The sequence below is a fragment of the Eumetopias jubatus genome, unplaced genomic scaffold (assembly GCF_037043125.1).
Source record: "Eumetopias jubatus isolate StellerSeaLion01/CBP00866 unplaced genomic scaffold, mEumJub1_p1.0 scaffold_9, whole genome shotgun sequence".
NCBI classification, from domain to species: Eukaryota; Metazoa; Chordata; class Mammalia; order Carnivora; family Otariidae; genus Eumetopias; species Eumetopias jubatus.
In genome coordinates, this window is record NW_028274815.1 from 73,138,564 (window position 1) to 73,166,119 (window position 27,556).

At 51.1% G+C, this 27,556-nt stretch overlaps 2 protein-coding genes across 3 annotated transcripts in view; one reads left to right on the forward strand and one right to left on the reverse strand.

Annotated features, from left to right (window-relative positions):
- TTC7A (tetratricopeptide repeat domain 7A) overlaps positions 1-26,095 on the reverse strand; it is a 114,395-nt gene extending 88,300 nt beyond the window's left edge. Inside the window, exons 1-3 of the mRNA XM_028103929.2 lie at positions 25,816-26,095; positions 17,601-17,764; positions 12,412-12,580 (exon numbers count right to left, since the gene is read on the reverse strand). Of these exons, the coding sequence (XP_027959730.1) occupies positions 12,412-12,580; positions 17,601-17,764; positions 25,816-25,999 (517 nt within the window). The 5' untranslated portion in view covers positions 26,000-26,095. The remainder of the gene's footprint in view (positions 1-12,411; positions 12,581-17,600; positions 17,765-25,815) is intronic.
- Positions 25,788-27,556, forward strand: part of MCFD2 (multiple coagulation factor deficiency 2, ER cargo receptor complex subunit) — a 39,180-nt gene continuing 37,411 nt past the window's right edge. The window contains exons 1-2 of one of the 2 annotated variants that reach the window (XM_028103937.2): positions 25,788-25,969; positions 26,893-26,978. The gene's annotated coding sequence lies outside the window, so the exon portion shown is untranslated. The remainder of the gene's footprint in view (positions 25,970-26,892; positions 26,979-27,556) is intronic. The other variant, XM_028103936.2, reaches the window with a different exon arrangement.

The window sequence follows — 27,556 nt, forward strand, 5'->3', positions numbered from 1 at the left end:
CACCCAGTGAGAGCAGGGCCTGGTGACTGGTGAGTGGATGGATGGAGCTGAATGCACCCATTCACTTATGCTGAGGAGAGAGCCCGCGGGCTTTCTCCTGCTCCACTTACAAAATGGTTTTTTGCTGAATTCATAAACAAACTGTGGCATATTTATACAATGGAACACCACTCAGACATAAACTAAAGGACAAACTCTTGAAATACATACAACATGGATGAATCTCCAAGAAATCGGGTTGTACAGAAGCAGCCAGATATCAAAAAAGTCCATGCTATAGGATTTCAGTTACATGACGTTCAAAAAAGGGCAATATGATCTGTAGTAATAGAAATGAACCAATCACCACTCATTGCCGGGGGGCTGAGGATGGGGGTAGAACGAGAACCAACTGTTAAAGGGCCTGCAGGAAACTTCTGGGGTGATGGCAATATTCTTTGTCTTTACTGGGGTATTGGTCACATGGGTATTTACACCTGTCCAACTCACCAAATTATACACCTAAGATCGATGTACCTCACTGTATGAACATTGATCAAAAATAATTGGTTAGGATGCCTTCTCTGAAGGAAGCAATTGTGAGAGCAGAGAACTGAAAGATCAAAGTACAAGAGCTATGGTCACTAAGGGGGTCGGTCCTCTGTGAAATAATCTCCAATACACATACAACCAAAAAGCTTCCTGGAGCTGGCAATGGCTTTTCCTAATGAGGGTCACAGTCTAGGCATCCAGTTCTGCCCATAAAAAGGGGCTTCTTGACCTTACATTTGTTTTTTGACTCCCACGAAGGTCCATTTTCCTGTCCACAAATATCTGATGGGAAACCCACTCCAGCACTTGGGTCCCTTCACCCTCTGCCCCATGAGCATTTCTGCACCAGTGGCCAAACCACAACACTTGATCCAAGATGAGACGGGCTGCTCCTGAGCCTGGCCCCCAAAGGACCACACAGCCCTGTGAGTGGGCAGAAAGCCAGGGGCTGCCAGGAAGCCCAGGGCACTGCCTCGCAAGTCCCACTGGCAAAGGGGCCTTTCTGTGAAAACACCCAGCTCTACAAGCCAAGGGAGGGCCCCTTTCAAGAAGAGTGCTTGCTTTTTCATTAAGTCAGAACTTTTTGGTTTGGAGGCAAGCTGATCTGGTTTAGCCCTGGGCTCAATATCCTGGCGGGTCCCTGCCTCTTCAGGCTAAGATGACTCATCACATCACAGATGGGCGTCTTTCCAAGAAGCCCCACCCTTGGAGCCCTGGGCCCTAGATGCAGAGGTGGAGAGCACAACATTTCCTCTGCAATGGAACTTTCCAGCTGGGTGGACCCCTTTACTCCCTCCTATCCAGTAGGTCCAAGGGCACAAGGCACCCACAGAAGGCTAAGCCCAGACTTAGGTACCTGGGTTGAGGAGAGGGAGAGGAAGAAATGCAAGTCATTGCTTCAGCCCTCAGGGAGGAAGCCTCATGCCAGGTAGGGAAGAACCCTTATAAATCACACTCAGAAGCAGGGCACTGTGGGAACACAAAATGGTACAGCCGCTGTGGCAAACAGTGACAGTTCCTCAAAAAATTACAAACAGGGGCACCTGGGTGGCTCAGTCGTTGAGTGTCTGCCTTCGGCTCAGGTCATGATCTCAGGGTCCTGGGATCGAGCCCCGCATCGGGCTCCCCGCTCCGTGGGAAGCCTGCTTCTCCCTCTCCCACTCCCCCTGCTTGTGTTCCCTCTCTCGCTGTCAAATAAATAAATACAATCTTTAAAAAAAAAATTACAAACAGAATTACCTTATGAGTCCAGCAACTCTGCTTCTGGGTGTAGACCCAAAAGAACTGAAAGGAGTGTCTCAAGGAGGTATTTGTACACCCATGTGCACGCAGCATTAGTCACAATAGGCTAAAGGGAGAAACATCCCTAGGGTACACTGATGGGATGCATGGATAATGAAAACGTAATACATGCCTACAATGGGATATTACTGAGCCTTCAAAAAGAAGGAAGTCCTACCATAAGCCACATAGATAAACCTTAAGGCCATTACGCTAAGTGAAATAGGCCAGTCACCAAAAGACAAATAGTATATGATTCCACTTCTATGTAGAACCTGAAGTAGCCAATTCATGGAGACAGAACGGAGAACAGCAGATGCCAGGGGCTGCAGAGAAGGGCAAATGGGGAGATGTTCAGTGCGTACAGAGTTGGGGTTTTGCAACATAAAGAGTTCTGGAGACTGGTTGCACGATGTGAATGTTTGTAACACTACTGAATTGTATGTACACTTAGAAGTGATCAAGATAGTGAATTTTATGTTACACGTATTTCACCACAATTAAAAATAAAATCTTTAAAAATTAGTTAAGATACTCTATTTTACCAATGTTTTAACCTACAGTCTTAACCTACAGGGTTATATTAGGTTCAGGTGTACAACACAGTGATTCAACACTTCCATACATCACCCGGGGCTCGTCACGACAACTACTCCTTATTCCCCATCACCCATTTCCCCCAGCCCCAGTTTGTTCTCTACAGTTATGAGTCTGTTTCTTGGTTTGTCTCTTTTTTTTTTTCCCCCTTTGCTCATTCTTTTTTGTTTGTTTCTTAAATTCCACATTATGAGTGCAAGCATATGGTATTTGTCTTTCTCAGACTGACTTATTTTGCGAAGCATTATACTCTCTAGCTCCACCCACGTCGTTGCAAAGAGCAAGATTTCACTTTTTTATGGCTAACATTCCATTGTACCTATATACCACATCTTCTTTATCTATTCATCAATCAATGGGCACTTGGGTTGCTCCGTATCTTGGCTATCATGAATAATGTTGCTATAAATATAGAGGTATGTATCTCTTTGAATTAGTGTTTTTGTATCTTCCAGGTAAACACCCAGTAGTGCGATTACTGGATCATAGGGTAATTCTGTTTTTAACTTTTTTTTTTTTTTAGATTTTATTTATTTGCGAGAGAGAGACAGAGACAGTGAGAGAGAGCACAAGTCAGGAGGAGAGGGAGAAGCAGGCTCCCCACAGAGCAAGGAGCCTGATGCGGGACTCGATCCCAGGATCCTGGGATCATGACCTGAGCCCAAGGCAGACGCTTAACCGACTGAGCCACCAGGTGCCCTCTGTTTTTAACTTTTAAGCTCCATACTGTTTTCCATACTGTTTTTCCACCAGTTTGCATTCCCACCCACAGTGTAAGAAGGTTCCTTCTTCTCCACATCCTCGCCAACACCTGTTGGTTCTTGTGTTGTTGATTTTAGCCATTCTGATGGGTGTGAGGTGCTGTTTCAATGTGGTTTTGATTTGCATTTCCCTGGTGGTCAGTGATGTTGAGCATCTTTTTATGTATCTGTATATTTTACCAATTTAAAAGAATGGAAAAAAAAAAGGGAAAGTGGACAATTTGATTCCATGTGCCAGTCACCAAAAAGTACATATGCTTTGATCCAGTAACTCTACTTCTAGGAATTTATCACTAAAAAAATTAATGACATATGCAAAAATTTAGTTTCAAAGATATCTATGGCAGCACTGTTTATAATGGCAAAAAGATGAGATTTAACCTACAGGTCCAATAACGGGACAAGTTTGCTAAATTACAACAAAAGATTCTTACATGTGATACTATGAAGCTTTAAACAGTGATGTAGACATGTATTGGAAAATGGCTCATAAAATAATCACTTTAGAAAACAGATTATAAAATATGACTGTATGAACTTATTTTTGTTTATAAAACAACCACATATAAATCTACAGGAAAAAAGACTGGAAGGATATACTCAAAATGTTTATAGAAGCCCTAAGTCTCAGTTTCATGAAACACAAAATGGGATTACTATCAATGCCCAACTCATGGGGGACCGTGCAATTGAAATTTGGTGGTACTGTATAGATTAGAACACATGCTCTCAGAGAATGTTAAGTGAGGCTCATAATGACCTCTCTGGAAGGGATTTGGTCCTTCCCTGGAATGACAAACGAAACCTCTAATTCGAGGAGGAGAGATTCCTTCCAACACCCCTCAGTTAAAAGTGCCAGAGTCCACACTGGATCCAGGTCTTCTGGCTTCTACAATGTCTGGGTCTCCCCCTACCCGCTGTCACCCCCAGGGGTTCCCAAACGTTGGACTTCTGGCCAGCCCCTGGTAGCCCACCTTTCACACGCGTATCTGATGGCTGAGTTACAGCCGTCCACCCTGCAAGGGGACAGGCCCTCATGTCGGTGCTGGGGACTCAAATGCACCCCTCAAAGCCTAACTGCACTCCACGCCCCCAGCCCAGGAAGGCACTCAGCAAAGGCCAGGTGCACACACAAAAAACACACCTAGCCCCTTCTAAGATGCCCCAACAGCATTCCCCTCCACTTCTCTCCCTCTGGAGGCCGGGCCCTCGCTCCCAGGACTGCAGTGTGGGGGCAGGGCAGCCGTAACAAGAGTGCTGACCCACTTCCCCACAAGGCCAGCGACCCACGCCCCCTTTGCAAAGGAAGCCAAAATCAACAGCTAATTCCTGCCATACCAGGACTAAACCGCGCCCCCCAAACAAAATATGCGACTGTGTCCTGCCCTAGGAGCAGCCTGGTGTCTTCATTTTCAAAGTTTCAATAAGCCACAAGTTCCCAGGTGAGAGCAGAATAGCTTGGGGTTGCACTAACCGAAAGAGAATAGAAAAACAAAAACAAAAGCTCGAGGACGGAGGAGAAGAGAATTTGTGGATCGTCATTCTCACGGTTGCTAAGTGGTTTGTGGTTTTGTGTGTGTGTGTGTGTGTGTGTGTGTGTGTGTTTTACATTTTTACTTTCCACAGCACCTTCACCACTTAACAGCTAGCTAGCTGTTAAGTATTTGGGGAGAACCGAGGCCATCTTTCTCCACAGCCAGGCCCGTGTTCTACCCGTCAGCCGGCGGGCAAGCCTGTCCAGAGGGTGGTCTGTGGCCTCCCTGGTGCTGGGCCGTGAGCGAGAGGGGGAGAAGGGCAGGACTCATGGCTGGGGAAATGGAGGGTCATTCCTCCTTACATGTCACCACACAGAGCTAGCGCCAGAGAAACGGAAGTGACACAGGCCCAAGGGGAGAGGCAGCCCTTTGCCATGGAACAGCCCTCCGGGAGGTGGACAGTGATAGCGCGCCTTGGGGGGCTGAGCAGGTGAGCTTGAGATGTCGACAGCGCAGGCCCTGAAGCTCTGCCTGCCCATCAAAGCATGGCTACCTAGGGCCAAAGTTCTAGAATACCAGCAAAGAGACATCCTGAGCTTTATTTATTTATTTTTAAAGATTTTATTTATTTATTTGACAGAGAGAGAGGGAACACAAGCAGGGGGAGCGGCAGAGGGAGAGGGAGAAGCAGGCTCCCTGCTGAGCAAGCAGCCTGATGTGGGACTCCATCCCAGGACCCTGGGATCATGACCCGGGCTGAAGACAGCTTAACCAACTGAGCCACCCAGGCGCCCTCACCCTGAGCTTTACTGCAAGGCTCTCAATGCCCCCTCATTTCCCAGTCAGTCCCACACCCGCCACCCCCTTTGCTCTAAGAAGGTGTGATCATGCCCCACCTCTCAATAAGTCACCTCCATTTCCCCTGGGCCTTCTCTTTGGACTCTTCCTTTACCTGGAAGGCACCTCTTCTACTCATCTGCAGATGATTCCTCCATAAATTCAGGTTCACCTCTAAGCTAACCTAGAAAAGCTCCACAACTAGCTAGGGCTCATTTACTTCCCTCTGCGACAGAGTGGTTCAATCCAACAAGTACTTTTTGGGCAGCAGGGATGGCCCCAAATGCTGGAGTCACAGGGAGCCTGAGTTCAAATCCTGACCTGGTCACTACTGGTGTAACTTGAAGTGAGTCAGTGCTGCCTGAGCTCTGGGATTCTGCCCTCCATACCTTTCACCTACTTTGGTAAAAGCACCCTGATTTTCCTTTGAGGAACCATTCTTCCAACTCAGTCCATAAGATTCAGGTGGAGAAATCCCACCTCTGGCACCAACCCAGAAACCTAGATGAGACCAAGCCAGGTCAGTGAGACACTCTCTCCTCCTGCGGTTCTAAGTGCTATGTGCCGAACCATGTAAACCTGGAGCTGTTGAGAAAGAAATCAACACAAGGAGCGCTTGGATCCAGCTATGCCTGATGCCCAACTACCTGCCTTGACTTTCTGGTTACATGGGTGCATACATTTCCAGTGCCTCCCTCCTTTTTATTGTTGCTTTTCCAGCCAGTTGGAGTTGTATTTTTGTCATTATAACCCTAAGTCTGATTATATGGAAACTGATCCCCAGAAGTATGATGTCAGAGGGGATAATTTCTGAAGTGCAAGACTGGCTGAGTTAAGGTCAGATATGAGTGAGGATTTACCATCTCCCAACTAAGAAACTGGAATTCTAGATACACAGCAGCAGTAGTGCCCATTGAAATGCAGCCTATTTTGTCTTGAGGTGAAGACTGGAGCTTTAGGGCATCTGGTAGAGCATTTCAGGATATTAGCCTATGCTGGATACTTCTTAGGGTCCACACAGTAAAGCCTACAAAAAAAAAAAAAGGGCAAGCTTCACTCCTGGCAATCCCTCAGGACAATGCAGCTTTGTTAAGGGGCCTGTTTTGCTTGTGGACAACAATCAGAGGTGGCTGAGGGTCAAGTCAGATAACCAGGGTTGAAAATTCCTTTTTTTTTTTTTTTTTTAAGTAGGCTCCATGCCCAGCATGGAATCCAACACAGGGCTTGAACTCACAACGCTGAGATCAAGACCTGACTGTTATAAGAGTTGGACACTTAACTGACTGAGCTACCCTGGCACCCCAGGGTTGGAAATTCTCTGCTCCTGCTGAAGGTTGTGCCATAGGAAACGGGAAGACTAGACCCTATTGAGAGCTAAGGCTGGGGCTTGGGAAAGGCCTGATCCCCCATGATCTCACAAGGACCCCATGCTATGGCTCTCATGTGCTACTACAGAGCCAAATGCAGCTTGCGGGCAAGAGGTGTGAGCACCCCCCCAGCCCAGCCCACTGCTTACCCACTAAACTGAGGGCTGGGGGCTGAGAGGGGCTCTGAGGCCTGCTGCAGAGACAGAAACCTCTAGGCCCGGATCTACAGCCAACGGTTTTGGTGTCAGTAAAACCTCTGGCACTAGTTTCTTAACCATGGAGATGATCTGATGCCAAATGTCCAAAGGAGAGCATTAGAGCCAGACCGACCCCAAACCTGGAAAACAAGGCCTCAGACCGCTCAACTCTTAAGGTGATCCCAGACATGTTACCCCCATTTGGAAGTGGGCTGCTAAGAAGCTGCAGCCCCAGAGGGGACTTTGCAAATGCCACAGAATAGAAGTGGGGGCAGCCCCATGGCTGGGGCACCATGGCCAGCAGGAAGTTCACTGCCCTGCCCCCAGCAGGCCATAGAGATAGGCTACAGACTAGCCACCTCTGGGGTGTTTCCATTTCCTGATTTTCCCAAATGGTAGACTCCACTGACACTATGACCGGTCTGTTCAGGGACTGGACAGTTAGAGCTTGTGACTCATCAGTCTGGCCATAGCTACCTCGTACTTAGCTCCTCCTCCAGAGCAGCTGCTTCTCCCAGAGCCACATCACACCAGCAGCAGACTTTGCTCACCTCACTGCCACTCCCTCAAGGGAAGGGACCCTAACTGTTCATCTGTGCATCCCTGGCAGGTGCAGACTGAAGCAACTGGGGCAATTTTTATTTCTCCAGGAAGACATGGGCCAGGGACCATGCGGGGTACAGACACCTGGCAGGAGGAACATACTGACCGAACTGGGGAGACTGGGTCAAGGTCCAAATGAGCTTGACGGAGGAAGAGAATGCTATAGGCTGCTGGTGGAGGGAAGCTTGCAGGTGGTGGAGGCACCTGGACTGTGCCTACAGGGAGTGTTAGGGTTATCTCTGTGCACAGTAAATAAAGAAGGGGCCTGGTGGGCATGAGCAGCGGCTCAAGAAAAGGAAAAGGGGCAGAACTCTGTAGATCACGTTGGACACCAGGAGCAGACCTCATTCAGCTGGAGCATGGATGGCTCCAGGAAGGGAGAAGAGGGAGAGAAGATTGGGGGTACAGAAAAAAGGACCACCTGTCCCCCAGGGGCTTCCAGTTCAGCAGGGAGATAGGACCGGCAGCCATGAGCATGCAGAATCAAACAAGCAGGCTCTGTCAAGGGCTTCACAAGGGTGGCAGACAGACCCTCCGAGAAGGGCCTCGAAACCAAATTATTCTTGATTGTTTTTTAATACAAAGTAAATGGAAGATGTTCCCCCCCAAACAAATCAAGATGGTGGTGGGGCAACACCATGAAAAGTAGGTATCTACTGGGGCGCCTGGGTGGCACAGTGGGTTAAGCATCTCACTCACAGTTTCGCCTCAGGTCGTGATGTCGGGGTCGTGAGACTGAGCCTCGAGTCAGGCTGCGCGCTCAGCACGGAGTCTACTTGAGTTTCTCTTGCCCCCTCCCTCTGCCTCTCCCCTCACCCCGTGCTCACTCTGCTCTCTCTCTCTCTCTCTCTCTCTCAAATAAATAAATCTTAAAAATAAAATAGAAGCTGGCAGAAGTCACGAGGGGGCCGCTGCAGGGCCTGGGGAACAGGGTGGGAGAGCAGACTTGCCACTCCAGTCCCCGGTGACTGGTGTCGACCCTGAAAAGGAAGTTTTCTGACCAGCTCACGCAGCAACACCACTGCCCCAGGCTGCTTCCACGCTAAGCAGACCCAGGGAACAGTGGTACAAGGCTTCACCGGGGGCTGTGGCTCCTAGTCAACCCAGGGCTAATGGACACCAGGAGACGCTGAAGCCCCCCATCTAACCAAGGCCCAGGTAGGCTCCCTTGTGGGCCACCCTCAGGGACAGAGAAGGACAGTGCCCAGATGCATCGTCCCTCCTGGCTGGCCCCTGGGTTCTGCAGGAACTGCCGGGAACCTCTCCCGTCAGGGCTCCTGCACCACCCGTACTCTCCTTGTCTGCGTGGACCCGTCTCAGTGGTAACTGTAATCTGCTCCCCAGGTGGGCTCCCGGGTCACAGGTAGGACACAAGCTTGAAAGAGACAACCACCTGGCCATCAATCTAAGCTCTGCTACTTATAGGCTGCACGATCTTGGATAAGCCTCAGTTTCTTCATCCATACAGTGGGCATAACAATTGCGTCCCACCTCATAGAGTAGAGATGAGGATGAAATGCCTTACGGAAGCTGGAGGGTCGTGGAAGCCCCATGCAATACACACACAGATGCAGGTACCGTTTCTGCATTCCAGACGAGAGAAACTCAAGACTGCTGCAAGTGCCCCTTCTCTCAGATGCCTCTGTTGGTGTTTAGGGCCCTGCCTGGGAATCAGAAAGCATCTTCTGGTCTAATCCATGTCCTCCTGACTTCAGAGGAAGGCCTAGTCCTTGTGAGTGATGCCTCAGAAGGACACAGGTCCTTCTGCCATGAAGGGGAAAGTGGGTGAGTTGCATGTATTTTTATGTCTTTTGGGCCCTGAGCCTGCTCCTGACTCCCCTAACAAACAGGAGCTCCACGCTGGAGACACCCATACACATGCCCCACTGAGCCTCTGGGCCTGGCCAGCTCAGGCTCCCCCATGACACACGGCCCCATCCTCCCTCCTCCAGCCAGGTGTGCCCAGAAAACCCTCTGCCCCACTGGACGGTACCAAGGTGGAGCCACAAAGCAGAACCCAGGACAAAGTGGTAAAGGAGCTGTGGTGTAATGGCTTGGCCCAGCAGGCTCCTGGGGGCGGCCGCCTGGAGATGGACAGAGCCTGAAGCTGCGAGGCTGCCTCGGGTGGAGCATTCTAGTTCAAACACAAGCCGACTGCTGTCCTCGGTAAGTCGCTCCACTTCCATCAGCCTCGGCTTCCACGTCTGTACCAGGAGAGACTGGCCTAGACTGCTTCTATGAGCGCCCTCAGTCCAGGATTCTGAGCAGCCCTCCCAGGGGGTATCTACGAGTTCTGGCTGCCCAGGTTCAAATCCCAGCTCTGCCATTTCCAGTGAAATCCATGAGTCCCTTCACCTTGTCAACCGTAACTCCTCGTCTGTAACAAGGGAATGAAAAGAACACCTACTCAGCGTTACTGGCTGGATTCAGTGAGGACAGGACGTACCTGGCATGGAGTGAGGGATTATTCGTAACTATTATTATTCTGTGAATTCTGCGGCCTCCTGCCACCACCATCCTCTCAATGGACTGAATGTTTGCGTCTCCCCACCAGCTCACATGTCGTACGAAGCCCAAACCCCCAATGTGACGGTGTCTGGAGATAGCGCCTTCCAGAGGTAATCAGAGTTAGATGAGGTCATGAGCGTGAAGGGATTAGTGGCTTTATAAGAAGAGGACAGAGAGAGATGGAGGAAGGGCCACGTGAGGGCATAGCGAGAAGGTGGCCGTGTGCAGTCCACGCAGAGAGCCCTCCCTGAACCTGATGGGACCTTGATCTTGGACTTCCCAGCCTCCAGAACTCTGAGAAGTAAATCTCCGCTCTTGCAGCCACCCCGTCTGTGGTATTTTGTTATGGCAGCCCAGCAGATTAAGACAACCCCATGACCTGCCATCCCCATCCCCTACTCTCTGCATGGGAAAACCCACTAGGTGCCCCCAAACCCAGGAAAAATCAACATCATGCACACCCTGGAGGCCACATGCATGATCGCAAGCACACACAGGGTCAGGTAAAACTCAGCATGCCAAGCGGCAGGGTGCAGTCACTGCAACAGGACAGGAAGGACAAGCAGAGAGGAGGCAGGCAAGTGGGGGGCCACGAGCAGTCAGTGAGAGGCGGGGAGCTAGCACAGGCCATGACCGAGCAGCCCACACCGGTGGCTCTTGGCTCCTTACCTCCCCTGCAGGACCTCTGACCACCAGGACTGTGTTCCCCCAAGAAGCTGGAGGCGTGCTGGAAAGAGGAGAGAGCAGGAAACAGGGAGCAGTAGGTAGAGCCAAGTCTACAGGAAAAAGTGCTGGAAAGGGCCCCACAGAAGGGTGTTAGGTTTGGGGAGTCCGTGGCACAGTGGTTTTCAAGAGGCCCAAAAGACCCAAATGCTAAATGAAGCGCACCCCCATGACTGGCCTATGCTAGGGCGCAGAAAAAGGGATGAGAGAGCAAAGGGAGAAGAACCCACATACTGGGTCATCCCACATGGCCCCCTGCCCTCCCACACGCTGCTGCTGCGTCTGTCCAGGGTGACAATCTCGGCAATCTGGGATGACATGAACAGTCTCTCCAAAGAGAAAGGGACCCAGGGGTGGACACACAGCCCTCAAGCAAGAGCCAGGGTCAAAGGAGGCCGTGCCCTGCCCAGACTGCCCTGCCCAGACATCAGTCAACCCCCTGGGATCCTAAGGAAGACAGGGGAGGTTCCAATCCTGGTTCCACCACAGATCTCTGGGCAACTCTGGACAAGGTATGTATCCTCTCTAGGCCTCAGTTTCCCCATGTGTAAGATGGAGAGAATGTCCCTACCTATAACAGAGAAGGTGACAAACACTCTACCATCTCAGACACCCAATCCCCCTATGGCCATAAGCATGGCTAGACTTTTCTCTGGGGACTGGTTGGTGCTGAACTAAGGAAATGACCAAACATCTAAGACTCCTGACAACAATCTGGGCAGAGGGGCTCCTGGGACACCTCACTGCCACCAAGGGCCAGCCCTTAGGGCACAGATCTGGGGAAGGAGGAGCCTGAAGCACAAGGTCTGGGGTCAGGGTTTTACTAACATGTAACCCCTTCAGGGTCAGTTCCATGACACTAGATAGTGTCCCAAGCGAGCCACCACCCACAGCCCCGTATCATGAAATTTCTGCATCACTGACCCTGTGTGCCTCAGGCCTCACCAGAACACCCCTCACTCTGGGAACTGGTTCTGACCTGCCCATCCCTGGATGCCACCCACAGGTGCCCACAAATACCTGAGGAGGGACAGGCTGCTCTATACCATCAAGCACCCGATTGGTAGCCAATGTCAGTCACCGGCACTGGCCTGGACAATGGGATGGCCCACTGTTTAGTCGTTCTCAACCTCGTGACCCAGTCTCTTGGTTGTGGTAACCCTGTGAGGGCAGGTATCACAACTCTGTTTCACACATAAGTCAACTGAGGCCAGGAAAGGTAAAGCAGTAACTTGCCCAAGGATGTGCAGTGGGGTGACTGGTTCTTGACAGAGCCAAGGTGAGAACCTGAGTCCTCTGTCATCTGGCCTGGTGGCTGCCATCAGCCAGCACGCACTGGCATGCCTGGTCGCCGCTGGTGTCCACCTGCTGGGTCAGCGCCAGAGCGCTGCAGGCCACTGCCAACATGGCATCTACTCCCCTACGGCCGCTACCTGCTCCTGGTACATGGGGTCAGAGTGCAAGGAGCTCAACGTGGTGGTGGGGAGCCAGGGCTGGCATTCTCCGGGGCCCCAGCCAGGCCCACACCTACCTTTGATGACAAAGGCTTCTGCCAGCAGCCGCATCTGATACAGTGGCTTGTTCTCCATGGACATGTCATCAATCCCGGCCCGTGCATACATGCTGATGGCATCTCGGTACGAGCCCTCCACGTAGTGCAGCTTGCCCTGGATCAGCATGGCCTCACACAGGTACTGTGGCTGCAAGGACAACAAACCCATTAGCAGGCTCCTGCCTGGAAGCCCCTGCCCCACCCACACCCCATAACCTGGGAAAAACGCCTGCCTCCTCCCATGGAGCCATGCCGACTTGCCGAAGCCCCTCCTCCAGGAAGCCCTCCCTGGCCCTCAAACACGTGTGACATCTCCCTGCTCTCCACACCTGCAGTCTGTGGCCTACACTACGGCTCTCATTGAACTTCTTATGTGAGTGCCTAATTGTTGTGCGTGTGCGTGTGCGTGTGCGTGTGCGTGTGTTTGTGTGTGTCTTATGCCCCCAACCAGACTCCAGGCAGCTTGCAGACTGGGCTCGGTGTTCTCTCTCCTGAAGCCCCAGAGGCGTCGGCCCCAGTCTGGTGCTCAGGAACTCAGGCATTGGTTCTCAACACGAGTCGGGGGTCAGGGACCCAGCCAAATGTTGTGGGGCCTGAAGCTCACATAACTGGGGGTTTTTCTTTACGTGCATATCTGTACAAATATACAGTGAGGTGAAAGGCTGTGGAAAGAGCCCATGCAGTAAGGGGCCAGCAGCTGAAGCCCCAGGCACAACAGCAGGACCTGTGTGGGGAGAACGGCCCCATCAGCAGAGGGACAGGATGGCAGGAGAGCCAAGGCCTGCTGGGCCACTGTCCTCATCTCAAGTGCAGAATCAAGTGCCCGAATTCAAACCTGCTTTCTTTCCTCTCTTTCTCCAGTGCTGCTTATGCCCCAATCTTCACCCCAGGAAGTCTGGTCGGCCCTGCCCCAAAGTCCTGCCCCTGGACGTGCGTCCAGCCTTGCTCCAAGATCTCCCACTCTCTGTGACCACTTCTCTAGCCCTCTGCCTTCATCTCTGTGCTCAGCCGGCCCATCGCCCCTTTGGGCCGGGCTCTGGGCACGGCCCCCATCACCCACCAGCAGTTCTGTCCACAATGCTTCTTGGAGATGCAGGCTGGCCCCCAACCCCAAGCCTCTGTTGCCAGCAGGAAGGTGCCACCCCTTTTTCCCTTTGGGGAGACTGGAGTCTGGGGAAAGCCTCCACTACTCCCAACTACCTACTGCCCTCTCAGAAGCCAACCAAGAGATATGGAACACACCAAAGCCAAATTCTCCTTCTGCACTGATGTTTTAGTCATTGTAAATACACATTTTTCCCTTGCCTTTGCTCACATAGCTCCCTGTCTGGAACAGTCTCCCCCTCCCTTGGGTCTATCCAGATCTCTTCCATCCTTTGGGACCTTGCTCAGGCCCACCATTTCCTAGAAGCCTCCCTGAGCACCAGGGGACTCCTTCTGCTGCTGAACTCCTATAATGCATCTGCCAAGTGGACCCACTCAGCCCCTGTAGGCCTGACCTGCCCCGACTGTTGGTTAATTCTCCAAGGCTGAATTTTTTTTTTTTAAGATTTTATTTGAGAGAGAGAATGAGATAGAGAGCATGAGAGGGGAGAGGGTCAGAGGGAGAAGCAGACTCCCTGCTGAGCAGGGAGTCCAATGCAGGACTTGATCCCGGGACTCCAGGATCATGACCTGAGCCACCCAGGCGCCCTCCAAGGCTGAATTTTTCAAGTGCATTTGCTAGTGTCCCCAAATAGGCCACCTACTCCTTCCACCAGGGCCACAAATTATGCATTCCCAGAACCTTGTGGCCCATGGTCTTCCCTAGCTGGGCAAAGATTCTGCTGTTCCCCATATTGGTTTCAAGCCACAGGCCCATTTTCTCACTGCTCAGGCTCATTTTCACCATTGGTGAGGGTGAGACAGTGACACCCACCCCTCACCTCCCATCACAGCAATGCCAAGAGCATCAGAGTAATGCAAGTCCAGAAAAGAGCTTTGAACTTTTCTTTAGAAAGGAGTTAGATAAATACAGGGCACGAGTCATTGTCATTATTATCCTGCCCCACTGTAAATGTGGAGAAGGGCAGCTGAGCTCAGAAGGACACACTTCAGGGTGTGATGACAGGGTGTAGCTCACGGTGGTTCCTGGTGGACCAATGGCAGCTCACAACAGAGCTTCCACCAAGCTGGGGGAAAATTAAGGACAATGTGAGTGCTTCATATGCTAAATTTACACTACTTAAAGAGCTTCCCTGAATGGGTCTACTTGGCAGATGCATTATAGGAGTTCAGCAGCAGCAGCAGTCCCCTGGTACTGAGGGAGGCTTCTAGGAAGCTTGGGACCCATTAATCAAGTCCAGCCCTTTTGATTGGCAGATGAGGAACTGGAGGGCCCAAGAGATCAGGGTACACGCTCCAGGTCAAACAGCCAGTTTATTTAATCCACCTTGCCCACCTCTCCCCCATCTCATCAGGGCTACTCAGGACACTCAGCACTCCAGCCGGGGCTTCATCTGCTGCCAGGAAAGCCCATCCCCCAGCCACACCCTGGCCTTCAGGCTAGGACAGAGAATCCCACAAACTACTTTTAATATTTTATTGTGCCTAATCAACATCAAGTTTTTGGCTCTGCCCTGGATAACCGTGACAATCTGAGTGCTATACCGGTGCCCGTGTATGTCTTTGATTAATAAAGCACGGTAAAATTTGTTCTCCAGAAATGTGATTTGGCATACAAATGATTTTCCTGAGAACATATGTGGACGCTATTCAGCCCATCCAAAGAATGAAGTACTGGCATGGGGAAAGCTCCAAGTGAAAGTTCTTGTCAAATATGGATCCTATGACTCTAGTAAGAAAAGAAAGCCCGATATGTGTGTATGTGTGTTCGTTAATGCACAGAGAAAGGCGCCAAGGACACACACCAAATGGTGACCAGCGCTCAACTCTGGTTGATGGGGTGGTATGGGGAAGGGGGTGGGCATGGGGGTGGCAAACAAGAACTTTTATTAGTCAAACTGCTCGTTTATTTAATGACTTGTTAACAATAAGCCTGAGTCATCTTACTGTAAAAGCAATTGTTAAATAGTTAATGGAGTCTGGAAAAGAGACAAAATTAAAAGGGGTTTTGTGGGGGGAGGGGAAGCTTGGGACCCATTAATCAAGTCCAGCCCTTTTGATTGGCAGATGAGTAACTGGAGGGCCCAAGAGGTCAGGGGACATGCTCCAGGTCAAACAGCTAGTTTATTTAATGCAATACAAAACCTCCCAGAGCTACAATAATCCCTGCTGAGGAGTCTGAAGGCAATATCCTTAACCTCCCAGTACACTTCCCCCACAGAAAAAGTCCCACACTTCTTGGCCTGGTATTGCAGTCCCCGCTCACTGGCCCCAAAGTACCTCTATAACCTAATTTCTCCCCATTCCTTTCGTTCCTGCTGATTGACATACTTTAATGAAAATCTTGTAAGAGGAATCATTAAATGATATATTGCTTCCTTCTTGGAATACCCTATCCTATCTCTACATGTTAATACCCTCCCCCTACCTTCAAGGTGTAGCCACCCCACCCCCCCGCAAAGAGTCCAATTCTAGTACTATCATCACCCTGGGTTGACTCCCCACCTCACCCCAGGGCAGTATCCCCCTTGAACTTGCCTCTTCATGTACAATACTCCTCTGGTATTTGTCATAGTCCACCTAGGACAATTTGCCAGGAGGACTTATTTTCCCAGTAAACCTGCAACCTCCCTGAGGGCAGGGTCCATGCTGGATTCATTTTTAGCATCCTTGGAGTATAATGCCTTGTGCACTCGGTCACCATAAATTTTTTTTTTTTTAAAGATTTTATTTATTTACTTGTCAGAGAGACAGAGAGAGAGAGAGAGAGAGAGCACAAGCAGGGGCAGTGGCAGACAGAGGGAGAAGCAGGCTTCCCGCTGAGCAAGGAGCCCAAGGTAGGACTCGATCCCAGCACCCTGGGATCAGGACCTGAGCCAAAGGAAGATGCTTAACTGACTGAGCCACCCAGGCGTCCCACCATAAATGTTTAAGTCAGTAAATGCATTACTTTGGAACATCTTTTGAAAAATCACGTCCTCTCTGGGTCTCTAATGACATACCCATACTTCTATTATAGCTCAGGATACACTGTAATCCAGACCCATCCCAAACTTGAATATACACAGGAAATCACCGGGAGAGCTTGTTAACATGAAGATTCTGATCCAAATTTTGCATTCCCTTGATGACACCCATACTGCAGGTGGGTGGACCATGCTTGAAGCAGCAACGGTCTGGAGAGAGCTGACTATATTTCCCTCCATACCTCCCCTTGGTGCCTTTTATAGAGTAGGTGCTCAATAAATGCACATAGACTTAAACTGGCTTGCCCTGTTCTGAGCTCTTCTGTTGCTAGCCAACTTCACGTTTCCCTGTTTCCAACTGGATCACGGGCTCACTGAGGTCTTATTTCCCTGGGACCCCCAAAGAGCCCAAAGACCCAGGCGTGTACTAGGTCAACCAAATGCTGTCTAATGGAACTATAACTTAAACCACGTGTATAATTTAAAGTTTTCTACTCACATTAAAAAAGGCAAAAATAGAGCGCCTGGGTGGCTCAGTCAGTTAAGCAACTGCCTTTGGCTCAGGTCATGATACTGGAGTCCTGGGATCAAGCCCCACGTTGGGCTCCCTGCTCAGCAGGGAGTCTGCTTCTCCCTCTCCCTCTGCCCCTCCCCCCTGCTTGTGCTCTCTCTCTCACTCTCTCTCAAATAAATAAAATCTTTAAAAAAATAAATAAAAGAAATATTTTTAAAAAATAAAATAAAAAGGCAAAAATAGATGAAATTAATGTTAATAAGATATATGATTTAACCTAGTCTATCCAAAATATTATCATCTGAACACATAATCAATATAAAGAATTAATCATCTTTAACATTCTTCGTTTCGCGCTACGTCTTCGGATTCCAATGTATGTTTTACACTCACAGCACATCTCAGGTTGGACTGGCCCCATTTCAAGGGCTCGAGAACCACATGCGGCTGGTGGCCACTGTCCTAAACAGTGCAAAGCCAACCTCTAAGGGAGACTTGCTGCTCAGATGACCAAATGACTCAGGGACCCTGCTTGACAGCAGATGGGAGGCAGGAGAGAGGAGCAGAGGGGGCTGACCACTTACAGACAGCCTCCCATGGTTAAGGATACTACTCAGATGGTTTCTGGCTTCATTCATCTTCGGCTCATTCTTCTCAGGCAAAGGGATGGAGTCTTTTATCTTGGTGTGGTTCTCCTTCAAACACTGCTCCAGGAGGGCCTCGGCCAGGAGCAACTTCCCAAAGTCATCTGAAAAACAGGGCAGGGATCCCCTGAACATGGTAGATCCCCTGAAACTAGCCCACGTCCCTGTAGCCACCCAGCCACCCCTGCCCCAGCACAGGAGCAGCCTGAGTCTGAGAAAAGAAATAAAGACCCAGTTTTCATAAAGTTAAACAGCCTTGAGAGAAAAAAAAACCACAGGCATTCTATCATGCTCACAGTACAAATTGCCCCTTTGGGTTTATTTTCTACAGTTTAGTGGCTGGAGAGGCAAAGTTCCCAAGACTTGGGACAAATTCCCAGAATTTCAGGTATTAAAATGAAGGACAAAGTCACACCCAGGCCCCATTGTGGGCAATAAGTTTTTAGACCAAGAAGGAATTCTGCCCCCAAAACAACCCAAGAGGAAAAACATAGGAGATGGTTTAATGCATTTTCGTGAACTCCTAATTTCCGTGTAACCGTAGTTGGTTTTCTCCATTTTTACGGTATTTTAGCATAACCAAGGCTAACCTAGCAACGTAAGCAAAGAGTTAAGGCAGGAAGCAGATGTACTGCTGTAGCAGGGCAAAGCCTTGGACATGCCTAGTCCTGGCACTTTCTGGAGTTCTCACACATATGTCAGCCCATCGCCAGACCTCACCGCTTGGCAGGGGAGTTTGTACTGTTTGGTTCTATTTGCCACCTCCCCACACCTCCCCACACCTCCCCACACAGCACCGAAAACTCCAGGCTTGGGACCACCACAATCCTGCTACCTACAGCAGAGGTGACAGGGGAATGGGTGGGAGGCCCTGGGCTCTGAGGTTGAGTGTGGTTTCACGACCACACTTGGGTGGCTGTGCTCAGTGTGACTGGTTCACTGCCCCTCCCCTGCAACCAGGGTGAGGACCAGGCCCAGCACTCAACAGAAGTGCCCAACAAATAGCTGCCAAGTGAACTGGATCCTCTTCACACCTGGGTGAGGAAGCCAAGAGGCTCAGGGAGTCACATGCCAACCCAAAATGCCTCCGGGAAGGTCTGCTTGGTCCCCAGCCTTCACAGAGCTCTTTCTACTTGCCAGGATGGCATTCTGAGACCCACCCAGGAATGCCACTCACTCCTTACTCTCAGGACCACTGCAGTTTGCTCACAACTCAAAGCCATGGACCCCAAATCGCAGGCCTCTGAAGAGTCTCTCCCCAGAGAGGAGATTCCCCGCAGTGAACAGCCTGAAAGCTCAGATCCCAGAGAACAGTCCCTGGAGGTTTTCCCTCTGAGGACGCCACAGCCTGTCAGTGATCCTTTGCGGTCTCCCTCATGATTTTGACAATTAACATTTGGAGGAAATGGCCAAAAAAGTACTTTGTCCAAGCTATCATCCATCACTGGTGGAGCAGAAGTTGGTGGGACCTCTAGAAAGGGCAATTTGATGACGTATATAAAAATAATGTTTGTGCACCCCATCAACTCTGCAATCCCACTGCTACAGAGGTCTTGGCATGTGTGTAAAATGACTGATATATACGGTCACTCCTGCAGCGTTTTTTATAATAGCAGAAAATTAGAGACAACTTTTATGTCCATCAACAGGAGGCTGATTAAATAAAGCATAGCACTTCCATAAAAAGGGATAGCACTGCCATAGAAAGGAATAAGAAGCCCTGTCTGTGCTGTTAAAGAATGAACTCCAAGACAAATCAGTAAGAAAGCAGAGTGCACACAGTGGACACAAACGTGTGTTTATGTATAAACATGTGACTCAGGATACATACATATCCGATGTCCTTTCTGACTTACAGGGAAGGTAGCAGAGACAGAGGGAGGCTTTTCACTCTTTACTTTTGGGTCCCTTTGGAAGGCTGACCCATGGGAATATATCATCTAGTCAAAAAAAAATCCAAGTCAACTCAAGAATGAAAAGCAATCTTCTCCATTTCCAAATGTCAGCTAGGAGGAGGGCTGGGGTGCTGAGCGCTGGGGGACTGAGCAGCATTCCCGAGCTGTGGGCCACAGGGCAAGTGGCTCTCCCTCTCTGACCGGGTTTGCACCTGTTCAACCAGAGGTAGAGTTAGGAACCTGCTCCTTCTGAGGGAACTGAGGCCCTCCCTCCATAGTCCCTCCTGGGCTGGTTCCTCGCCCACCTGCAGCTCCCCACTGGGCCCACCCAACTGCCAACTGCGGAGCTCCCCCCAGACGCGCTGGCTCTGTTGTTCCTTTCAAGCCCAGAGAAACCAGCTTCCTTCCAAGCAACCCTGAATCTGGAAATATTCCCCAGGGCACACATCTCTCCTCAAAAGAATGGGCGTGTCCTCAGAACAGAGTTGCTCAAAGTGTGGTCGGTGGACTGGGGTGGGTCTGTGTCTGTCACCCAATTGATAATGTGACAAAATAATTTTGAATCTGCTGACTTGAATAATAATAATAAAAAAAAGAGAGGCCGCGGTTTGTATATCTTACGAAAGCATCAGAGCCCAACAAATTGGGAATTAAAAAAAAACACAACAAAACATGGAAGTCATCCTTCACCACAGATTGCTTGAGAAGCACTGCCCTGACCCCTTTTACTGCAAAAGAGGGGTCAATATTTGCTGAGGGCCTACTGAGCGCCGAGTATTTTATTATACAGTACCCTTTAATCCGCACGGCCCTAAAAGGTAGATATTACTCCCATTTTATAGACAATAATAAAGATATGCAATATTGCTATGGTCCCAGCCCCCAACAACATCATACCACATTCCACGACACAGCCACCGGACAGGCTGTCTCCCCTGCATCCCGTGTGGAGCAGAGCTTCTGGTAGTTTAGAAATAAAGAAGTCTAAGGGCTGTAAACCGCACGTTCAGGGGTAACAGTAATTCCAAGTAATAGGACTCTCAAATAGGAATTCCAATAGCAATTCCAAGGGCGGAGATAAGAATTGTTCCTACTGTCACATACCCGTGAGTTTCAGACTGTTCTATAAATTAACACTTCCGGTCCTTCTCAAGCCTTTTTGCGCCCTGCCCCTTCACCCCCCGACCCGGGGTCTGTGTTTGGTTTAGCAGACATTCGGTAGGTGTTGGGAACTGAACTGCTTTTCTTTTCTTCCTTGCCCACATCGCTTCCCTCTCTACTCTGCCTTCCTTCCCCTTCTTCTGGCCATCCCACCATTCCCAACTGGCCAATCTATGGGACTGAAGACTATTTTAGAATTAAAAGTTCTAGACTTCCAGTTGTTCAAGAAGAATCCAAGTGGATTCGAGGCTTTCTCATTCTTCCTTCTCTGAAGGTAAAACGTGGCTTTTTATCATCTTGTCTGAAACCTACTCCCTATCCTGATTTGGGTAAAGTGTTCCAGCTTCTTCCCTCCCGAGAGGCATTAGGAAGACTTTCCTGACAGTGAAACAGATTCTGGAAGCCTGAACACGGATTCGTGCAGCCCAGCCCAGCCCCCTGGCCCTGGGCAGAGGTCCAGAGGAGGCCACCACTGAATGGCCCCTCAGACTCCTGACCCACCTGGTTTTGTAGGCCTCTGGCAGCTAGCTTCCCATCTGCTCTCAGGGTGCCAGGTCACAGGGACCCACTTCAAAGATACCTGCCCCTTCCCCAGAAACCACATTTGCAGGGCGGAGCCCCCTCTCCACAGCCTGCTGATCCGCAGTCAAGAACCCTGGGGCCGGCCAGGTATGCCCTTCCCCATGAAGTCCGATGGGGGCACAGTGGTTTCTGCAGCTGCTTATCACACAGGACCGCAGAGGGCTGGGAGCTTCTAACCACAGAGAGAGGAGGAAGAGGCCAAAACTACTGAGAGGCCACCTGCCTCGAATACACCCCCTCTAACTCCAACTGAAGAAATGCTCAGAACGATCTCCAGTTCAGGAAAAAAAAAAAATCATTTCGTTAAAAAAAAAAAAAGATGAGGGTGACTACAGATTAAGAGACTCTAGATGGATGGATAAATAGAGGAGCCGTCATGTGATAAAGTAAGTATAGCTTAATTCTGCTGAATGTTTGAAATTTTCATAAAAAAAATACTGGGGGAGAAAAGAGACACCCAAACTACTAGGCAAATGCAATGTGTAGGATCCCAATTGTAGCAAATGAACTGTAAAATTAAATCATTAGAATTGAGAGGGGCGGTGTGTGTGATAATGGCATTATGGTTTTGTTTTTTCAAAAGAGCTCTTATTTGGCCAAAAAAGAAAGGATTATACAATGGATTACATAAAAATAGAAAACTGCAAAAAAAAAAAAAAGAGAGAGAGAGAAAGAAAGAAAGACATTTCAACCCACTATCTAAACCATCATCCTATCTCACATAAAATCATCTTGTCCATGACATTCTGACTTACTGAAATCCTAATTTCTCTTTAGAATTCCTTTAATGTAACAGATCTCTGATCTTAATTAAGAAAAATGACTTTTTGGGGCGCCTGGGTGGCTCAGTTGGTTAAGCGACTGCCTTCGGCTCAGGTCATGATCCTGGAGTCCCGGAATCGAGTCCCACATCGGGCTCCCTGCTCAGCAGGGAGTCTGCTTCTCCCTCTGACCCTCTTCCCTCTCGTGCTCTCTCTCTCTCTCATTCTCTCTCTCTCAAATAAATAATAAAAATAAAATCTTTAAAAAAAAAAAAGAAAAATGACTTTTTTTTTTAGGATCCTGCACTGGCTCCCGATGGTCACCACTTCTTTACGTATGTGCTTACACACTACTGTAAATAAATCTCTTCACAACTGAAAGAAAAAAAAGAGTTCTTATTAATAAGTACCTACTTCGGTATTCACTGCGGGGGGTGGGGATAGCTTGGGGTGTAGCTCAAACAAGATCAGTCTTGGGTCCATAATCACTGACGCTGGTTAATGGATACATGTTATTCACTGTTCTGCTTTTCTGAGGTTTTGGAAATTTTTCATAGTATTCATGTCTTTTTCTTTAACCACTTGGATGGGTTCTTTGTTTTTACATGAACCAACTCCATCACAGCCAGCCACACTCTGGGGTTCCCCTGCTCCATCCTGACCAAATCTAAACCGGATGTGTTTGAGAGAAAATGTACCAACAGTGGCAACCATCTTCCCCCAGGGCAGGAGCAGCCTCCCCAGAGAAGAGGGGGGAAGGGCCCCTCTGCCTGAGCATCTCCTGACCTTTCACTCTCACCAGACCCCAAAGAGGACCTCCCAGTGGGTCCTCCCCTCCTGCTCCCTGGACTGAAATAGATGGTCTGGGAGTGTTTTTTAGTTTCTGTAGGAAACCCTGCAGATACAAGCAGGGCTCAGGGCCTCAGTTTGTAAAATGGGGTTCAAATGGGGTTTGTCTCCCCATCTCAATACATTCCCTCTCCTCTCCCCAAATAGGTAACTGCTGAAGCTTCTGGACAACTGATTGTAAGAGTCTAATAGGCCAAGTAGTACAATAAGAATCTCCCTCCTGGGTTGAAGGGGGTCAGTGCTATACTGCTCCAAAAAAACAGGCCCTCAATCCCTCAAGTGATCAAGGAACCCTGAGGAGAGAATCAAAATAGCAGACAATCCAAAAACTGCTCTGCACATAGGTTTGGGAGTCAATTTATTTTCCTTCCTCGTGTGCATCTGTGTGTGCCTGCGTGTGTGTTGGGATAGTGTATCCAGATTTAACAGTGGGAGAAAAATCATCTGCAGAACCAAACCCAAAAGTTGGCAGAAGAGACCCCACTGTACCCCTCAGTCTCCCTCCTTGTGCCAGGCAGTCCCCACAGTGAGGCCAAGCCAGGGGCCTCATGCCCCGCCCCCACCTTCCCTAGTAGTAGACTTGGTTGCGGCAACTGAGGCTTGCATACAGGCTCTGCTACATACACATTATGTGACCTCTTTGGGCCTTGCTGTCCTGATGTCTAAAATGGAGACAATAACTCCTGCTCTCCCCATAAGGTTGTTTACAAGAATTTAAAAAAATAGGGAAAGCATTTTATATCCATACCATACCATTTATAAACTGTACGATATCAGTGTTTCCCAACAATGCTTTATAGAATATGGTCAAGGCAAGTTTGAGAAATGTGCTATTTATACTCCAACCTCGACTTGTATATCACAGGCAGGTGAACATATTAAAGGCTCTGAAGGGGCGCCTGGGTGGCTCAGGCGGTTAAGCGTCTGCCTTCAGTTTGTGTTGTGATCCCAGGGACCTGGGATCAAGCCCCAAATTGGGCTCCCTGCTTGGCGGGGAGTCTGCTTCTCTCTCACCCCTTCTTCCACTCGTGCTCTCTCATTCTCTCTCTCTCAAATAAATAACTAAAAATCTTAAAAAAAATAAAGAAAGAAACACAAAGACTCTGAAAAGTCCTACAGTTAAAAAAAAAAAAAAGTCTGTTTAACACCACGGAATCTATTAGGTCCAGTTTCTTTACTTTTTGGGCTCCCTAAGTTCTTTCTTCTTGGGATACCAGTTAACTTTGTAATCTCCTTGAGACCTCTAAAAAGCAGTTTAGGAAATACAGACCCATATGAATTTGAGGAGGTCAGGTTCCTGTCTTGGCCCAGCATGTTCCTCTGTGGGGCCAACCTTACTCAGATTCCCATAACTCACCCAGGCCCCAGGGCTCTTTGTGTGGGTCCATTTCCCATTCCCACCCTCAGAAGCCCCACCCCACTACATCACCCCTCACAGGGGACAGAAGGAGCACCTGTAATCTCTCTATTCTGCCCTGGGAGAGGAGGGTTCACCTGCTTCTCCCTTTAGCTCTGGCCTCTCCCCCTCACTGCCATGCTCAGGCTGATCTCAAAGCCCCAACCCAACTGTCCGCCAGTCTCTGTCACCCTAGCCCCCTCAGTGTCCTTCTATCCTCCCTCCCCATTGGGCAAACACACTCTGCCCTTCCCAACACCAGCCTGAGGCCAGCACACCGTCTGCCGCTTCCCCAAAACTCCTTTTCCTCTGAGCTCCTCCATCTACCACACGATTGCCCTCTGGTCACCTCTCTGGCCCCCCCTCCCCATCCCTTTAGGCAACTCCTCAGGCTGGGATTTTGTGCTACACATCATTAAGAGATAACAGTACCAGTGGTTAAAAGGATACACTCAGAAGCCTGGGTTCAGATCCTGCGCCTACCACCTATTGACTGGATGATCAAGTTATTTAACTGCTCAGGGTCTCTGTTTCCATTATCTGCAAGGGGGGCAAACAAGAGTGCCTGCCTCATGGGGTTGCTAGGAGGAATTAATGAACTGACTGAAGCGCTTAGTAGGACAGTGCGTGGCACTGGGTAAGTGTTAGCTATGACTACTATTATTCTCATTATGATCCCACAGGCTGGGCAGTCTTTAAACCTCTAAATATCTGCATTCACTGACTCCTTGCCTCCTTCCGCAAGGCTCTAAAGGGGTGGTGCACAAAGAGGGCTCAGGGAAGGCTCCCCAGGCTGAGCTGTGGGCACCAGGAACAGGATTTGAGGCTGGAGACTGGGGCGGGGTGTTCCCCGACTGCCACATCAGGGTGCTTTCCCGCCCCAGCATAAGAGCCCAGCCCAGCCAAACCAGCCCTACTGCCAAAGCCACCGAGTGCCAGGGCTAGATGGGTCCCGAGTCCTACCACAGATGAGGAAACTGAGGCTTACCAGGCCTCTTTCCCACCTCACCACCCCCCCCCGCCCCCGCCCCGCGCGCGCTCGCCAACGCAACCCTGTCTGCTGTGGACAGAGCACCGTTGTCAACTGGACTCCGGGGTGTTGTGGGGGGGAGAAGGGAAGGGCAAGCAGAGACAGACAGCCTTCACCTGGTGGAGTTGAGGGACCGGGGGCGGGGTGGAGGGATGGCGCAAGAGTCCAGCCCTTGCCCTGAGCTGATCCGTGCCGATACCACCATTTCACAGTAGACGGAGTTGCCCTCATGATCCCAAAGGGCAGGGAGCGAGAGCCGTTTCTCTCTCTTCCCCTAAGCGCCCAAACCTGCATGTGGTTTTTCTCCTGGGGCATAAGAACCTTCCTAATTACTCTGGCTGCTCCTACCACCAGCACTACAGGAAGGGTAATACCGAAGGCGGCCGTCGCCGACCCGGGGGGCAGTCGGGGCCCGCTTCCTGGAGGAGGCGGCGCGTTTAGCGCGCCGGGTGCTCGGGAGCCAGTCGCTTCCTTCACTCACCGGTGTCCAGAGAGGTGAACACGGCGTTCGGGCTGGTTCGCCGGTTGCCTCCGCCGCCGGGCATGACCAGCGTCTGCAGCTGCCGGACCAGCTCGGGCATGCGGTCCCAGTGGCCCTCGGCGCGGCAGCGCTCCAGCTCGCTCTCCATCTTCAGGTGGGAGCCGTGCGCGCCCTTCGCAGCCATCTTCGCGCGGGCGCTGTCATGGGAGGTGCGGCCGAGAAGTGGAGACCCGGCCGGGGGCGGCGTCCCGGCTGGGGCGCACACGCGGGCGGGGGCGGCGGGGGCGCGGGAGGCGGCCGGGGCCCGGGCGGCAGCGGGGGCCCTGGCGGCGGCGGGCGGGCGGCGGCGGCGGCTGCAGCAACAGCAGTAGCGGCACCCAGCGCACCGCCCGGCGCCTCCGGGCTGGGGCTCCGGCTGCGCGGCCCGGACGCGTCCAGGAGCAGCCTCCGCCTCTGCTGCAGCAGCTCCTGGCGCTGCTGCCGCCGCCGCTGCTGCAGCTGCTGCCACAGCCCCCGCCCCGGGCCCGGGCGCCGCCAGCTGCGGACCCGCCCCTGGCCGCTGCTCCACCTCCGCGGGGGCGTGGCGCGGCCTCGGCGAGCCGGGCGCGCGGGCGGCCAGCGCGGCCACAGCAGCCAGGCGCGCGACGAGCGCTCGCGGCCGCCCCGCCGCCAGCGCCAGGCCCCCGCCGCCGCCGACTCGGCGCTCACTTTAATACTTCGCGGGGCCCCGGCGCCCGAGGGCGCCTCGCTCCCTGCCCTCTCCCCATCCCATCGGGGCTCTTGGCCTGGGGACCTCCCCCGCCCCGACGCCCCGGCTTTGTGTGGTGCCTGGTCACCAGCGCTGCCCCGGGCACGTCACAAATCCGGGGAGAGGCCGGCCGGCCCGTCACCCCCGTCTGCGAGAGTGAACCTCCACGGGGTGCCGGCCCTGCCGGGACGCGCGGCCCAGCGCGCCACCCTCCGGGGTGCTCGGGCCGCGGGCGGGGGCCGGGGGCGGTGCTCAACAGGCCCGTTCGGAGCCCCTGCACTCTCTGGGCGCCGGCACCCTGAGACACTTTTCATTTTCTTTTTTAACAGCGGAGTTCCTCTTTCCAGCCTGACTCCCTCGCACGACCTGGCTGGCCTGTCCTCTGCGGACTCCCCATACCCTGGAATTCTTAAAGGTGTTAAGCTGTTTTCCAGCGTGGTATTTCTTAATTCTGGTGTCTGAAGGCTGTGATCAAAACTCAGGGCAGGATTTAGCCTGGCGCTGTGGGGGACTAAGAAGTTCAAGGGATTACAGGGTGGTCTGAAGGAGAAGGGACTGGTTAGGGTGGCCCCGCCTCCGGAGCGGCTTGCAGTCCAGTGTGGGGGTTGAGGCCAACATGCTAGAAATCACAGCGAGACCAAAAAAACTCCCCTGTGTGTAAGTGACATGTTGCATAGTGCAGACGGAAGACTCCAAAAGGAAAGTCAGGGCAAGCTTTTTAACTATAGTATAGACCCTAAGAGGTGTCCATCTCGACTGTGGGAATACGCTCCACCACTTTCAGTGTCAGGAGACCCCACTGCTTGGTGCTTCTGGACAACGGTAACTGTGGTAAGGTTTCTGTCAAGCAGAGCTCAGGCTCCCGGTGCCTAGGCCCGGGATTATCTGGTGAAGGCCAATCTTCTGCTCTTCACCCCCACAACGCCCCGGTGAGTGGATACCCTCCAATCCAGGTTCCAAATGCAGCTACATTCCTTGCTGGGAGACAGCATT